This window comes from Symphalangus syndactylus, chromosome 13 (genome assembly GCF_028878055.3).
Source record: "Symphalangus syndactylus isolate Jambi chromosome 13, NHGRI_mSymSyn1-v2.1_pri, whole genome shotgun sequence".
Classification (NCBI taxonomy): domain Eukaryota; kingdom Metazoa; phylum Chordata; class Mammalia; order Primates; family Hylobatidae; genus Symphalangus; species Symphalangus syndactylus.
In genome coordinates, this window is record NC_072435.2 from 35,443,683 (window position 1) to 35,461,067 (window position 17,385).

The 17,385-nt window shown below is 45.7% G+C and overlaps 1 protein-coding gene across 1 annotated transcript; it reads right to left on the reverse strand.

The window, feature by feature from the left end:
* Nucleotides 1-9,473: 9,473 nt before the first annotated feature.
* On the reverse strand, nt 9,474-10,412 carry LOC129460181 (olfactory receptor 7C1-like). Its single transcript, XM_055237837.1, is given in 1 exon segment — nt 9,474-10,412. A coding segment is annotated over 1 exon segment (939 nt).
* Between the last annotated feature and the right edge of the window lie 6,973 nt (nt 10,413-17,385).

Below are 17,385 nucleotides of genomic sequence, written 5' to 3' on the forward strand. Positions count from 1 at the left end.
CCCATCTGGGAAGTGAGGAGCGCCTCTGCCTGGCCGCCCCTTCTGGGATGTGAGGAGTGCCTCTGCGCGGCCGCACCATCTGGGAAACGAGGAGCGCCTCTGCCCGGCCGCCCCTTCTGGGAAGTGAGGAGCGCCTCTGCCTGGCCGCCCCTTCTGGAATGTGAGGAGCGCCTCTGCCCGGCCACCTCATCTGGGAAGTGAGGAGCACCTCTGCCTGGCCACCCATCGTCTGGGAAGTGAGGAGCACCTCTGCCCGGCCACCCATCGTCTGGGATGTGAGGAGCGCCTCTGCCCAGCCGCCCCGTCCGGGAAGTGAGGAGACCCTCTGCCTGGCCGCCACCCCGTCTAGGAAGTGAGGAGCATCTCTGCCTGGCCGCCCCATCTGGGATGTGGGGAGCACCTCTGCCTGGCTGCCCCATCTGGGAGGTCTACCACAGAGGCCAGAAGCAATGTAGGGGCTGGATGTGGTGGCTCACGCCTGTAGTCCCAGTACTCTGGGAGGCTGAGGCGGGTTGATCACTTGAGGCTAGGAGCTTGAGACCAGCCTGGCCAACATGGCGAAACATATGAAAAATACAACTGTCAAACCAACCAACGAACCAAGCAACAACAAAATAGGTCTACCCTGGAGTCATACTCTAATTTTTTCTATTTTCCTCCCTTTCTGATCCTTTATCCCACTTTCTTTTTCTTCCTCTTCCTTCTCCTTCTTCTTTGTCAAATAGAGGATTGAGTTATTATCATTGAAAAAAAAAGAAAAAAAGAAGTGGACAGGCTTAACTTCCACTGTGAGAGTTACCCGAAGCTCAGCATCTGTGATGGTTTAGGGGGCTTCCGAGGCGATCGGGCAGTGTCAGTCTTCAGCCACTAAGCCAAGAAGATCTGGGAAGGAGTCAGTCAGAGAGCCTTGGGCCAGAGTTCCAGGGGCTCTGGGAGTGGCTGCCAGGTGAGTTGAACAGTCCGATTTTCAGTGGGGTCCCACACAGAAGGGACATGGCTTAAGAGGAATCCCGGGCTGCAGGCATTCCTTGGCTCAGTGGCCAGATTTTTGGCACTTGTAGCAAGCTCCCAGGGGAGGAGGCTCTGGAGGGACACCTGGCCGCTGTGGTTCAGGTGTTTGGAAGTTCTTGTGTGCTGGAGATGTGGCTGGGGTTTGTCTCACAGTGGAGGCAAGGAATTGCAACTTTTTTCTATTATTGTACACCTTGAAGGTGAGGTTAATTAAGTCCTGTTGTGGGGTCTGAGGGCCAGATTCTAATTTTCGGAGTTTTATTTAATGTCAGGAGCAGATTGGGTAATAAAATGTATATTGAGAATAAGACGGCCTTTTGACATTTTAAGGTCTAGGGCTGTAAAGCGTCTCAGGGTTGCTGCCAAACAAGCCATGAACTGGGCTGGATTTTTATATTTGATGAAAAAGAGCCTAAACCCTATCTGATGTGGGATAAAGAAAAAGGAGCATTAACCTTGACTATGCCTTTAGCTCTAGCCACCTTTTTAAGAATAAATTGGTGAGCAGGTGGGGGAGGGCTAGTCACGGAACAAAACTGTAAGCCAGACTGGGTGTAAGGAGGGGAGGTGATAAAAGGATTGTAGAGTGGAGGAGCAGAGGCTGAGGAAGAATTGGGACCTAGCTTGGCCTAGTGAGGAGGGGAGAGGTCAGATGGGTCTGTAGAAAAGGAAGATTAGAAAGACTCAGCGATGCTTGGGGTTGGGATTGAGGGGACAGGCAGGAGGGAAAGAAGGAAGATTTGGGATGAGTTGCATTGGGCACAGAGACTAGGAAGGGACTTATGTGTAAAAAGAATGCCTGGATGTCAGGCACCTCAGACCATTTGCCCATTTTATGACAAGAATTATTTAGATCTTGTAGGATGGAAAAATTGAAAGTGCCATTTTCCTGCTATTTGGAACTACTGTCGAGTTTGTATTGGGGTCAAGCGGCATTGCAGAAGAAAATAAGATGCTTAGATTTTAGGTCAGGTGAGAGTTGAAGAGGTCTTAAGTTCTTAAGAACACAGGCTAAGGGAGAAGAAGGAGAAATGGAAGGTGGAAACTTGCCCATAGTGAAGGAGGCAAGCCCAGAGAAAAGAGTAGAGACATGGAGAAGGGGTGGGGGGTTCTTGCCCTCCAGAAAAGCAGAGAAGGGGTTGGCGCACAGAAATAAGGGATTGGGGCACAGAGATAAGAGGTCAGGGTGCGGAAATAAGGGATTAGGGGTTCTTGCCCCCTAGAAAAGCGGGACTTGCCACTAAGGGTGAAGGAGAAGGGGTTGAGGGGTTCTTGCCCCTGCCCCAGAAAAGCAGAGAAGGGGTAGAGACATGGAAAGAAGGGGTTGGGGTACTTGCCCCTCCCCCAGAAAAGTGGGACTTGCCGCTAAGGGTGAAGGACCTAGGCAGGCATCCCTGCGTAGTCTGATACCTCTGAAACATGGGTGAATAATCAGAGAGGCGTCCCTGCAATGATTAAACACCAAGGGAAGGCTGACTTCCCAGTCCATGATCAGCACCGGAGTTTTGGGTCCACGGATAAAACCTGTCTCCTTTGTCTCTACCAGAAAAGGAAAGGAATTGAAATTAAGAGAAGGGAGAGATTGAACTGTGGCGCCAAGATTGAAAGGAGAAAGAGGTTGAGGGATAGTGAGGGAGGTTGGAGAAGAGTGTAAACAGAGGCCGCTTACTGGATTTGAAATTGGTGAGATGTTTCTTGGGCTGGTTGGTCTGAGGACCTGAGGTCCTAGATGGATCTTTCTAATGGAGCAAAGAGCAGGAGGACGGGGGATTGATCTCCCAAGGGAGGTCCCCCAATCCGAGTCACGGCACCAAATTTCATGCGTGTCCGTGTGAAGAGACCACCAAACAGGCTTTGTGTGAGCAACATGGCTGTTTATTTCACCTGGGTGCAGGTGGGCTGAGTCCAAAAAGAGAGTTGGCAAAGGGTGGTGGATTATCGTTAGTTCTTTTTTTTTTTTTTTTTTTCTGAGACGGAGTCTCGCTCTGTCGCCCAGGCTGGAGTGCAGTGGCGCAATCTCGGCTCACTGCAAGCTCCACCTCCTGGGTTCACGCCATTCTCCTGCCTCAGCCTCTCCGAGTAGCTGGGACTACAGGCGCCCGCCACCACGCCCGGCTAATTTTTTTGTATTTTTAGTAGAGACGGGGTTTCACCGTGGTCTCGATCTCCTGACCTCGTGATCCGCCCGCCTCGGCCTCCCAAAGTGCTGGGATTACAAGCGTGAGCCACCGCGCCCGGCATCGTTAGTTCTTATAGGTTTTGGGATAGGCGGTGAAGTTAAGAGCAATGTTTTGAGGGCAGGGGTGGATCTCACAAAGTACATTCTCAAGGGTGGGGAGAATTACAAAGAACCTTCTTAAGGGTGGGGAAGATTACAAAGTACATTGATCAGTTAGGGTGGGGCAGAAACAAATCACAATGGTGGAATGTCATCAGTTAAGGCTATTTTTACTTCTTTTGTGGATCTTCAGTTACTTCAGGCCATCTGGATGTATACGTGCAAGTCACAGGGGATGCGATGGCTTGGCTTGGGCTCAGAGGCCTGACAGTAAGTACTCTGAACAAGTGGACCTTCTTTTGTCTTTTAGACTGTACCTTTAAACTATATTTTAACTGTACCTTTTCTATGTTTAGATACACAAACACCATTGCACTACTATTGCCTACAGTATTCAGCACAGTGACATGCTGTGCGGGTTTGTAGCCTAGGAGCAGTAGGTCATAGCATACAACCTAGGTGTGTAGTGGTCTCTACTATCAAGTTAGTCTTGATTCCTCTTTCTTTTTTTGTGTGTGTTTTGTTTTGTTTGTTTTGTTTTGTTTTTGAGATGGAGTCTTGCTTTGTCACCAGGCTTGTAGTGCAGCGGCGCCATCTCGGCTCACTGCAACCTCCACCTCCCGAGTTCAAGTGATTCTCCTGCCTCAGCCCAAGTAGCTGGGATTACAGGCATCTGCCGCCACACCTGGGTAATTTTTTTGTATTTTTAGTAGAGACAGGGTTTCAACATATTGGCCAGGATGATCTCGATCTTTCGATGTCGTGATCTGCCCACCTCAGCCTCCCAAAGTGCTGGGATTACAGGCGTAAGCCACTGCTCCGGGCCTGATTCCTCTTTCAGTATCGTTACCTTCTCTGTGATCTCACACATTTTGAGTACTATAAAGGAAAGTCTTTGTAGCAATCGGACTCAGCTATTCTCTTCCAAATTAAACATATGCAAGTCATCAAGACAGTGAGCTTTGGTCTCCTTGCAGTCCAAAGTCCTTTGCAGAATGTCATGTTATTGATTTAAACTAGCAAGACATTGGGTAATTCCATCACCAAAACCATGTATCAGTTGGTAGAAATTTGTTATGAAGCATAGAAAGTCATTGATCGTGTCAAAGAAAAATTACATCACATGGGGTCAAGCTGGCAAGGAAGACTTTATTCAAGACAATTGCAATAAGGGTCAAGACTATTGTATTAGGGAGGCCAGGTGATGTGGTTCACACCTGTAATCCCAGCACTTTGGGAGGCTGAGGCAGATGGATCACGAGGTCAAGAGATTGAGACCATTCTGGCCAACATGGTGAAACCCTGTCTCTACTAAAAATACAAAAATTAGCTGGGCATGGTGGCAGATGTCTGTAGTCCCAGCTACTCAGGAGGCTGAGGCAGGAGGATCACTTGAACCCATGAGGCAGAGGTTGCAGTGAGCCAAGATTGCGCCACTGCACTCTAGCTCGGCGACAGAGGGATGCTGCACCTCAAAAAAAAAAAAGAAAAAAAAAGACTATTGCTTTAGGGAAAAGAGATTGAACTCAACTCCACTGAAACAAAAATGAGAGGATTTTCAAATGCTGGAGTGAGCTAATGGAAAAGTCCAGGAAGACATTAGGGAGGAGGTTGTCCAGTGTGATTTGGCCATGTGTGTTCACTAATTGTCACTTACAGAAGGCTCCTACCCTCCCAAAGAAGCTGAAAGATAGGGATGTTGTTTTTATTAATAATTAAATTTCAAAGGGATGGCACCCAGGTCCTTGAGAAAGACATTCCTGGGTTATAAAACTGGGATGTGGCAGGGCGTGATGGCTCACACCTGTAATCCCAGCACTTTGGGAGGCCAAAGTGGGATGATCATTTGAGCCAAGGAATTCAAGACCAGCCTGGGCAATGTAGCAAGACCCCATCTCTACCAGGAAAAATAAAAATAGCCAGTCATGGTGGCCTGTATGCTCATAATCCCAGCTGCTTGGGAGTCTGAGGCAACAGGATCACTTGAGCCTAGGAGATTGAGGCTGCAATGAGCTATGATCACGCCACTGCACTGCAGCCTAGGTGACAGAGTGAGAGATAGTCTCATAAAAAACAAAAAGGCATGAGACTTAAAAATGATTTATCTCCCTTTCAAGGGAGCAGATAAATAATTTGCAATCGCAAGTTTTTTAAAGTAAATGCTCTAAAAAAAGGTCAGGGCTCTGTAGTCAGGAAGAAACCTAGCTCGTTTTTTAAAGCTGAGGAAAACATTAAAGCCATTTTAGTCCATTGAAAATCAGAATTTTCAAAACTATTGTTCCAACTCTTGGATATTTAAACATAGCACCGTTAGGCCGGGCGCGGTGGCTCAAGCCTGTAATCCCAGCACTTTGGGAGGCCGAGGCGGGTGGATCACGAGGTCAGGAGATCGAGACCATCCTGGCTAACACGGTGAAACCCCGTCTCTACTAAAAAATACAAAAAAATTAGCCGGGCGTGCTGGCGGGCGCCTGTGGTCCCAGCTACTCGGGAGGCTGAGGCAGGAGAATGGCGTGAACCCAGGAGGTGGAGGTTGCGGTGAGCCGAGATCGCGCCACCGCACTCCAGCCTGGGGGACAGAGAAAGACTCCGTCTCAAAAAAAAAAAAAAAAAAAAAAAAAAAAAAAAAAAAAAAAAAAAAAAAAAAAAAAACATAGCACCGTTAACTCTCATAGTAAAACAGAGGGGTTCTTGTTGTTGTTATTGTCATTGTTGTTGTTGTTGTTTTGAGATGAAGTCTCACTCTGTGGTCCAGGCTGGGGTGCAGTGGCGCAATCTCACTGCATTGGATGATGATTTGCAGCATCACCCAAAGACACATATCCGATTGCTTCTTGGGACATCCCTGCATAATCTCTCCTTACACCAAGGTATTCACTGCAACCCCCGTCTCCCAGGTTCAAGCGATTCTCCTGCCTCAGCCTCCTGAGTAGCTGGAACTACAGGTGTGCACTACCACACCCAGCTAACTTTTGTTATTTTTGGTAGAGATGGGGTTTCACCATATTGACCAGCCTAGTCTTGAACTCCTGACTTCAAGTGATCTGCATGCCTCAGCCTCCCAAAGTGCTGGGATTATAGGCGTGAGCCACCGCGCCCAGGCTAAAACAGAAGTTTTATATTGTTTTTTACTAGTATCTTGATTTCCAAGCTCAAATGGCAACATTAAAAGTGAGAGGCAAGGTAGGCTATCAGGCAGCAAATCTAAAATGGTAAACAGGGTCCATGACCCACAGGGATTTGTGGTGATGGCAACAGATTGTAGGTGAGCAGACATCAAATGTATTATTTGACCTACATATGCAACAATATCATGAGCAAGTCAGCAGAAGTCAGATGTCAGCTGCCACCGTTGAAAATCATGATTCTTCTACTAGGTTTTCTTGTTTTTTAATGACCACTGCACATTTAATCTTTAAATATGTACATTAGGCCAGGCGCGGTGGCTTATGCCTGTAATCCCAGCACTTTGGGAGGCCGAGGCGGGCAGATCATGACGTCAAAAGATGGAGACCATCCTGGCCAACATGGTGAAACCCCGTCTCTACTAAGAATACAAAAATTAGCTGGGCGCGGTGGTGGGCGCCTGTAGTCCCAGCTACTCAGGGGGCTGAGGCAGGAAAATAACTTGAACCCAGGAGGCAGAAGTTGCAGTGAGCCGAGATCGCGCCACTGCACTCCAGCCTGGCGACAGAGTAAGACTCCCTCTCAAAAAAAAAGAAAAATGTACATTAAACATCACATTTGGGTTTTATTTAAAAACTTCATTTTTGTGCCTTGCCTCATAATACATATTTATAGTTTAAGTGTTTTTCTATTGTAAAATGACACGACTTTCTTAAGGACCACATGGTGTAATAGCAAATTGAACTTGTCTTCTACCAGTTTTCATACTCAAGCCTGTTTTCAGATTTAGAGCATAGAAATTGAAGAGGTGCTGGGCTCATCTTTGGTTGTCAATATATGGCCTCTAAATAGGCATATTTCTCGAGGACCACATGGTGGCAAGTTGATTATATCAGACACCTTCCACCCTAGGGTAGGCAGCGATTCATCTTTACTGAGATGAATATTTATTTATGTACTTACGTTTGCCTTTCCTGCCCGCAGTGCCTTGGCAAACAGCATCATCCAAAGACATATTATCCAATTTCTTGTTGGAATATCTCTCCATAATCTCACCTTACACCAAGATACTTGTTTTATGGTGGAGGAGATATTAAAATGAATATTTAGTAAGAGATCCAGTAGTCCTAATGGATTTGCAGCATCTGGAGCTGCTCAGCACTTCATACCTAGATTCTGGCAACTCTGTGATTTAGTTCTCACTCTCCTGAATCATAAGCCAGTGCTAACTGCTGGCACCATATTTAAAGATGTGTCTACATTCAGCCAGGTGCTGTTACTGTCTAAACTCCTGTTTTGGGCCTCTGTGAATTCATCTGCAAAATTAGGCAACTAGACAAAACACAGCATAATCAGACCTAAAATTCTGGGCAGATGGTTTGTCTGTTTCTGGTGATACATTTTCTTTTTTCTTTCTTTTTTTTTTTTTTTTGAGATGGTGTTTTGTTCTTGTTGCCCAGGCTGGCATGCAGTGGCATGATCTCGGCTCACCACAACCTCTGCCTCCCAGGTTCAAGCGATTCTCCTGCCTCAGCCTCCCGAGTAGCTGGGATTACAGGTGTGGGCCACCACGCCCAGCTAATTTTGTATTTTTAGTAGAGACGGGGTTTCACCACGTTGGTCGGGCTGGTCTCAAACTCCTGACCTCAGGTGATCCACCCACCTTGGCCTACCAAATTGCTGGGATTACAGGTGTGAGCCACCATACCCGGCCTTTTTTTTTTTTTTTTTTTTTTTTTTTTTTTTTTTTTAGCAGAGTCTCTTTCTGTCTCTGAGGCTAGAGTGCAGTGGCATGATCATGGCTCACTATAGGCTCAAATTCTTGGGCTCAAGCAATCTTCCTGCCTCAGCCTCCCAAGTGGCTGGGACTATAGGTGAACACTACAATAGCTGGCTTTTTTTTTTTTTTTGAGACTACTGACCTCAGGTGATCCACCCACTTCGACCTCCCAAATTGCTGGGATTACAGGTGTGAGCCACCACACCCAGCCTATTTTTTTTTTTTTTGTAAAGAAAGGGTCTTCCTATTTTCTTCATTTTAGAGGCTATCAAAGCTTATTTTAGAAATGTACTAAACAAACATATGGAGAAATGTTCAACCTCACTAATAAGGAAATAAATTATTTATCCATCAGTTTATTTTAAGTTTGAACATATAACATGATCTGATAACATTCTAAGATTGCAGATTTAACTCTATGGGGCAAGAATTTATTTTCACTTCTGTATCCCAGGCACCTAGAACAGCCTGGCACACTATAAAGTCCAATAAGTACTGTCAAAGGATCATTGAGAAAGGCTTAAAAAAAGATTGTCAAATGAATGAACTTGATAAGAGCTAGCAGTGGTTAATGGCAAAATGAACTATTTCATAACTTTTATCCAACAATGTCTGAGTTGAGTACTTGAACTTGTATTAACCCTCAGGAATCAACACAAATAAATCTACAAACACTAAGCTGAGGTGCAATCGTGGAAAATGTAAAAGGAGGAGATGAAAGGGTAGAATTGAAGGATAACAGAGAAGTCTCTTTGTATAAGACTCATACAAAGTACTCACAGTACTTACAAGGTAATGTTGACCAAAGGCAGAGAAACAGAGAAACAAATTCCATGAGATTAAGAGGCAGAATTTTTTTTTGAGACATTTTACTACCTTTGTTGCCCAGGCTGGTCTTGAACTTCTGGTCTCAAGTGATCTTCCTGTCTCAGCCTCCCAAAGCACTGGGATTACAGGTGTGAGCCACTGCGCCTGGCCTACAGGCAGAATTTCTTTAATTGCTGTTGTTTTTAAGACAGGGTCTGGCTCTATTGCCCAGGCTGGAGTGCAGTGGCATGATCTTGACTCACTGAAGCCTCAGCCTCCTGGACTCAAGGGACCCTCCCACCTCAGCCTCCTGAGTAGCTGGGACCACAGGTACACACCACCATGCCTTGCTAATTTTTATATATTTTTTGTAGAGACAGGGTCTTCCTATGTTGCCCAGGCTGGTCCAGAATTTCTTTAGCTCACTGCTGCTACCTCTGCAAACTCAGAAGCCCAGGACCAATGTCCCTGTCATTGAGCATACAGCTTTCTCCCAAACAGTCTCTCTAGGGTCCTCTTGATGTCCCTGTTCTGCAAGCAGTAGATGAAGGGGTTCAGCATGGGGGTGACCACAGTGTACATGACCGAGGCCACCATGCCCCGCCAGGAAGAGGACGATGCATTGGAACTAAGATACACGCCAAGACCTGTCCCATAGAATAAAGAAACCACAGACAGATGAGATCAACAGGTAGAAAAGGCTTTGTGTTTCCCATCTGTGGATGAGATTCTCAGGATGGAGGAGACAATTTGGATGTAGGAGAAAAGGATCCCTGAGAAGGGCACAAAGCCCAAAAGGCCGGTCACCATGTAGAGCAGGATGTAATTGATGTGTGTATCTGAGCAGGCAAGCGTGAGGACCTGAGCAAGCTCACAGTAAAAGTGCTGAATGACCCAACTGGTGCAGAAGGACACCCGCAGCATCAACAGACTCTGGATCAGGGAGTATGACAAGCTGAGGAACCAGGACACAAGAACCAGCAGTCCACAGAGGCGAGGTTTCATGATGACAGGGTAGTACAGGGGGTGACAGATGGCCACATACCGGTCATAGGCCATCACAGTGAGGAGAAATGTGTCCATGCCTCCAAAAACCATGAAAAAATACATCTGGGTGATGCAGCCTGCATAGCTGATGGCATTGCTTTGCACCTGGATGTTCACCAGCATCTTGGGGACTGTGGTGGAGGTGAAACCGATGTCGGCCAAGGACAGGTTGGAGAGGAAGAAGTACACGGGGGTGTGGAGGTGGGAGTCAGAGCTGATGGCCAGGATGATGAGCAGGTTCCCCAGCATGGTGACCAGGTACATGGACAGAAACAGTGCAAAGAGCATCCATTGATCCTCTAGGTCTTGGGAAAATCCCAGGAGTAAAAATTCTGAAATCCTTGTTTCATTTCCCAAGTCCATGTTGCCGACACATCAGCTAGACAGTTAAGGAAGGGAAGAAACATGAAATAGATGCTGGACAGGCTCCAAAATCTCTCTGCTTTTTTATTTCTTGAGGTGAATAATTGGATACAAAAGCTTTAAAATTGCAAAACTTTGGAGTCCTACATTCTGTCATTTGTTATAGGCAACATTTCATGATGTTGACTAACCCCTGTTCATTGGCCTCTCAGAGGCTCACCCATGCCCTTTTTCTCTGCTTTAGAATCATCAAATCTACCAAGAGCAACTTTAGACCTTAGAGATAAAATGGTTCGCACCTGCTCTAACACACATAAGGCCCAGTGAACCTAAGAAAAGGTCAGGGTCATCTTCCTTGTCTAAGACACAACTCAGACTGAAGAAGGTCAGACAACTATGTCTGAGCAGTGAGAAAATATGAAAGCAGAGATAATAGCTAGGCAAAATATTGCAAGATGAGTAGATTTAGGTTTTCAAGGAAGGAAAGAGGGAGGGAGGGAGGAAGGAAGGAAGGAAGGAAGGAAGGAAGGAAGGAAGGAAGGAAGGAAGGATGGAAGGAAGAAAGAAAGGAAGTAAGGAAGGGTGGGTGGGTTACTTTTGCCTTAAGTCCCACTTGGGTTATGGCAGCAGCAAAATTCTGATTCAAATAGGTCATGACATTACCAGTAATAACATTCATCTTAAGAAGTTGACCACACATTAAAAACTTTTTACCTTAGAACCAGGGTTTCAAAATTAAAGACCAGAAAGATACAGTCATTTGGCACTTACACGATTCTCTTTTTCCATCTACATAATAAATATGTCCTAATCTGTTTCTAGTGTCTAGTGTTGGTGCACAATTTTTTTGTTGTTGTTGGGTTTTTTGTTTGTTTGTTTGTTTTGTTTTCTTTTGAGACAGAGTCTTGCCTTGTCACCCAGGCTGGAGCGCAGTGGCACACTCTCAGCTCACTGTAACCTCCGCCTCCCAGGTTCAGGTGATTCTCTTGCCTCAGCCTCCTGAGTAGCCGGGACTACAGGTGCACACCACCACACCCAGCTAGTTTTTGTAAAAATACAAAACACCGTGTTGATCAGGCTGGTCTTGAACTCCCAACCTCAGGTGATCTGCCCACCTCGGCCTCCCAAAGTGCTGGGATTACAGGCGTGAGCCACAGCGCATGGCCTGGTGCACAGTTTTTGCTGAGCCATGCTGGGAAGTACAGAAGAATTGAACTAGGTTGACAACTAGGTTGTCAGTCACTGAAAAAGTGCTAAGAGCCATTCTGCAAGAGGGTCTTCTTTGGGCCAGGCTAAGTGTTAGCTGTTGGAGATACAAAGATTAATGATGTGGTCTTTTTTTTCTTATGGTTCCACCTTCCAGAAGATGGATTCAGAAACAGATCATTGTAACACAGCGAATTAAGTGCTAAAATAAAACGATGTGCAGAGTGGAGTACAGAGAGGAACCCTCAATCCACCCTGCAGTAATGCGTTCACGGAAGGAGTCCTGGAGGAAGGAATACCTGGGCAAGGAGTTACCCAGGTGAAGGGTTGCACAGGGGCATTTCTGACAGAGATATAAGCAAGGAAATAAGCCTAGAAGCAAGAAGCAGCATGGGACAGAGTTCTCTTAGCCCTTTGCTGCTACTTAAGCACAAAGTGTTAGATAGAAACGATGAGGATGATGTTAGAGAGGTGGGAAAGTATGGGGCTGTGAAGGAACCGCAATCAAAGGAGTAATGTGATATGAATTGCAATTCTTCCTGGGGCCTGGAGGGAAAGATGGATTTAGGGCAGGCAAAACTAAGGACAACGGAACAGGGTTGGGGATTCCTCATATCATTAGAATTGAGGGGAACAACTCAGGAATATTTTTACAGAAGAAAAACAAAGGCCAGGAGAGGTAAAGGAATGAGGTCAATATCTTGCTAACAATCTCAGCTTAAGGATGAGACTTGACCTTCAAGTGAAATGAAGGGAATTATGGAAAAGAATCCTGCAGGTTTCAATGCTTCCCTCGTGTTCCCCAGAGGTTATGGTGTCAAGAGGATACTGGATGTTGGGCTTGGCTGAGCCCTTCACTTCCCTCACTCACCCACCCTACCCTTGTTGTTATACACCATGGCCTTTGGACACTGACACTTGTCTCTTGAAGGTGTCTACTTAGAACCATGGATAAGGGTAAAGAAAGATGGGGAAGGATAAGTCTTTCTGGAGAGGCAGGAGATGTTTCCAAGCAAGTGAGGGTCACAGAGAAGAACTCAGAGAGGCTTGATCTAGGCTGAGGGCCTCTGAAGTTCTTGGGTCAGGTAGTAGGTGAAAAGAACTGGAAGTGACCAGGACTTCACTGCAAGGCACCTACCGCTCTATCAGTACCTTGGGGCATCCATTTGTACAATGCAGATTGATCACTGTAAGACCACACAGAGTGATCCAGGGCAGAGCTATGATATCAAACAGTGCCCCAGGCCAACAAAGAGTAGCCCTTCCTATAACCTCCATCAGTCATCCACCCAAGTAATATACAGGCAAAGTTAAAGCTCACTATGCGATGGCGACTTAAGCAAGTAGTCTACCCATTCTCCCTTCCAAGAAATCAGCCTCAAGAGCTCCTTCTCCATGGACATCACAGGGTTTCTCCTGCCCTATGATTAACAAGTCAATGCCTTTCCCCTCAAACATATCTTTTCCCTATTTTCCTCAACACTTACTGGGCTATGCAGGCTTGGCAATGTGGACCCACCACAGGAGCCACCTCCCCTGAATCTTGTTGTCTCGTGGAAGTAGGTGATGAAGACAGAAGCTCTGCTGCCAAAAAGAGGAGGGAGACAGACCCCGGCAGGTGGTAGGGGGCCTGGATGATTTCTCCTGGAGAACACATGAGTGTCTTGGACCTTGAGCCTGGGGACCTGGGTGACTGTAAATAGATGAGTTGCCTGTTGGGCCGTGGGGTGGTCTATCCCCTCTGAAGCTTGTTAGACAAATTGGTCAATGGCGTATTCATTCCCTGATCAGTTTGGTTTCTCATGGGCAGGGACTACACAGGAAGAGGTCTCTGAACTGCCAATTCCTTATCCCTGGGAGACTATCAATGGGGCCAGCTGTGATTCCCATCTCCTGTACCTCTCCTTTGGGAAGAATCACTCTAGTCTACTTTGAATCACCTTTGGTGACAACTGTCAGCAATTTTTTTTTTTTTTTTGAGACAGAATTTTTTTTTTTGCTTCAAATTTTTTATTTTTTGTTCTTTTTATTTTTGTACTTTAAATTTTAGGGTACATGTGCACAATGTGCAGGTTTGTTACATATGTATCCTTGTGCCATGTTGGTGTGCTGCACCTGGGTACATGTGCACAATGTGCGGGTTTGTTACATATGTATCCATGTGCCATGTTGGTGTGCTGCACCCATCAACTCGTCATTTAGCATTAGGTGTATCTCCTAATGCTATCCTTCCCCCCTACCTCCACCCCACAACAGTCCCCTGAGTGTGAAGTTCCCCTTCCTGTGTCCATGTGTTCTCATTGTTCAATTCCCACCTATGAGTGAGAACATGTGGTGTTTGATTTTTTGACCTTGCGATAGTTTACTGAGAATGATGATTTCCAGTTTCATCCATGTCCCTACAAAGGACATGAACTCATCATTTTTTATGGCTGCATAGTATTCCATGGTGTATATGTGCCACATTTTCTTTTTTTTTTTTTTTTTTGAGATGGAGTCTCGCTCTGTCACCCAGGCTGGAGTGCAGTGGCGCGATCTCGGCTCACTGCAAGCTCTGCCTCCCGGGTTCACGCCATTCTCCTGCCTCAGCCTCTCCGAGTAGCTGGGACTACAGGCACCCGCCACCACGCCTGGCTAATTTTTTTGTATTTTTAGTAGAGACGGGGTTTCACCATGGTCTCGATCTCCTGACCTCGTGATCTGCCCGCCCCGGCCACCCAAAGTGCTGGGATTACAAGTGTGAGCCACCGCGCTCAGCCAGTGCCACGTTTTCTTAATCCAGTCTATCATTGTTGGACATTTGGGTTGGTTCCAACTCTTTGCTATTGTGAATAGTGCCGCAATAAACATACGTGTGCATGTGTCTTTATAGCAGCATGATTTATAGTCCTTTGGGTATATACCCAGTAATGGGATGGCTGGGTCAAATGGTATTTCTAGTTCTAGATCCCTGAGGAATTGCAACACTGACTTCCACAATGGTTGAACTAGTTTACAGTCCCACCAACAGTGTAAAAATGTTCCTATTTCTCCACATCCTCTCCAGCACCTGTTGTTTCCTTTTTAATGATCGCCATTCTGACTGGTGTGAGGTGGTATCTCATTGTGGTTTTGATTTGCATTTCTCTGATGGCCAGTGATGATGAGCATTTTTGCATGTGTTTTTTGGCTGCATAAATGTCTTCTTTTGAGAAGTGTCTGTTCATGTCCTTTGCCCACTTTTTGATGGGGTTGTTTGTTTTTTTCTTGTAAATTTGTTTGAGTTCATTGTAGATTCTGGATATTAGCCCTTTGTCAGATGAGTAGGTTGCGAAAATTTTCTCCCATTCTATAGGTTGCCTGTTCACTCTGATGGTAGTTTCTTTTGCTGTGCAGAAGCTCTTTAGTTTAATTAGATCCCATTTGTCAATTTTGGCTTTTGTTGCCATAGCTTTTTGTGTTTTAGACATGAAGTCCTTGCCCATGCCTATGTCCTGAATGGTAATGCCTAGGTTTTCTTCTAGGGTTTTTATGGTTTTAGGTCTAAGATGTAAGTCTTTAATCCATCTTGAATTAATTTTTGTATAAGGTGTAAGGAAGGGATCCAGTTTCAGCTTTCTACATATGGCTAGCCAGTTTTCCCAGCACCATTAAATAGGGAATCCTTTCCCCATTGCTTGTTTTTGTCAGGTTTGTCAAAGATCAGATAGTTGTAGATATGCGGCATTATTTCTGAGGGCTCTGTTCTGTTCCGTTGATCTATATGTCTGTTTTGGTACCAGTACCATGCTGTTTTGGTTACTGTAGCCTTGTAGTATAGTTTGAAGTCAGGTAGCGTGATGCTTCCAGCTTTGTTCCTTTGGGTTAGGGTTGACTTGGCAATGCGGGCTCTTTTTTGGTTCCATATGAAATTTAAAGTAGTTTTTTCCAATTCTGTGAAGAAAGTCATTGGTAGCTTGATGGGGATGGCATTGAATCTATAAATTACCTTGGGCAATATGGCCATTTTCATGATATTGATTCTTCCAACCCATGAGCATGGAATGTTCTTCCATTTGTTTGTATCCTCTTTTATTTCATTGAGCAGTGGTTTGTAGTTCTCCTTGAAGAGGTCCTTCACGTCCCTTGTAAGTTGGATTCCTAGGTATTTTATTCTCTTTGAAGCAATTAATGCAGTGGAGAAATCTCGGCTCATTGCAATGTCTACCTCCCGGGTTAAGCAATTCCCCTGTCTCAGCCTCCCAAGTGGCTAGGATTACAGGCACCAGCCACCATGCCCGGCTAACTTTTGTATTTTTAGTAGAGATAGGGTTTCGACGTACTGGCAGTCTGGTCTTGAACTCCTGCCCTGAAGTGATCTGCCCACCTCAGCCTCCCAAAGTGCTGGAATTACAGTCGTGAGCCACCACACCTGGCCAGCATTTTCTGACTTGAGGTTTCCTAATTAGGCAGATAGTTGGGTAGCAAAGGGTCCCAGGATTCACAAAAAGGTAGTGGTTCTCAAAAGGGAGCCCGCACGAGGATGACCTCAAGGACTTGTTTAAACACAGATTGCTAGAACCCACTTTCAAGTTTCTGTCTCAGTAGGTCTAAGTTTGAGTCATAATTTGCATTTGGGACACATTCTAGATGTGATGGTCCCCAGGACAATCTTTTTGGGATCCAGTGTCCTGGGGCAGTGTTTCACAAATTCAGATTTATCAAAGGTATAAAGAGGGGATCTTGTGAACAGATAGCTTCCTACCCTATGCCAGACTTACCTTGCCAAGATCTCCAAAGGAAGACCTAACAGTCTACTTAAAAAAAAAAAATACTGTAGTTTTTTGTTTTTGTTTTGGAGACAGGGTCTTGCTCTGTCACCCACGCTAGAGTGCAGTGGCGTGATCACAGCTCACTGCAGCTTCAACCTCCTGGGGTCAAGCAATCCTCCCACAACGGCTGCCTGAGTAGCTGGGACTACAGGAGTGCACCAACATGCCCAGCTAATTTTTACTTTTTTTTTTTTTTAGAGACAGGGTTTCACCATGCTACCCTAGGGGATCCCAGGGCAATATATAGCTTCCTACTCTGTCCCAGACTTACCTTGTCAATATCTCCAAGGGAGGACCTAAGAATCTACTTTTTTGAAAAAATTTTAACAGTTGGCCGGGCACGGAGGCTCACGCCTGTAATCCCAGCACTTTGGGAGGCTGAGGCGGGCGAATCATGAGGTCAGGAGTTTGAGACCAGCCTGGCCAACATGGTGAAACCCCGTCTCTGCTAAAACTACAAAAATTAGCCAGGCGTGGTGACGCACGCCTGTAATCCTAGCTACTCAGGAAGTTGAGGCAAGAGTATTGCTTGAACGTGGGAGGCGGAGGTTGCAATGAGCTGAGATTGCAGCATTGCTCTCCGCCTGGGGGACACAGCAAGACTCCGTCTCAGAAAATAAACAAAAAATTACAACAGTTTTATTTATTAAAATTTTTATTAATTTAAAATAAATAAATAATAAAGTTCTTATTAATTTTTTTCTTTTTGAGACAAGGTTGGAGTGCAGTGGCGCAATCTCAGCTAACTGCAGCCTCAAATTCCCCAGCTTAAGTTATCCTCTCACCTCAGCCTTCCAAGTAGCTGGGAGTACAGGCTGTGCCCCCATACTCCACTAATTTTTTTTGTTTTTTGTAGCGACAGGGTAACACTATGTTGCCCAGACTGTCTAGAATTTGTGGCCTCACATAATTCTTCTGTCTCAGCCTCCCAAAGTGCTGGAATTACAGGCATGAGCTACCACACCTGGCCTTTATTA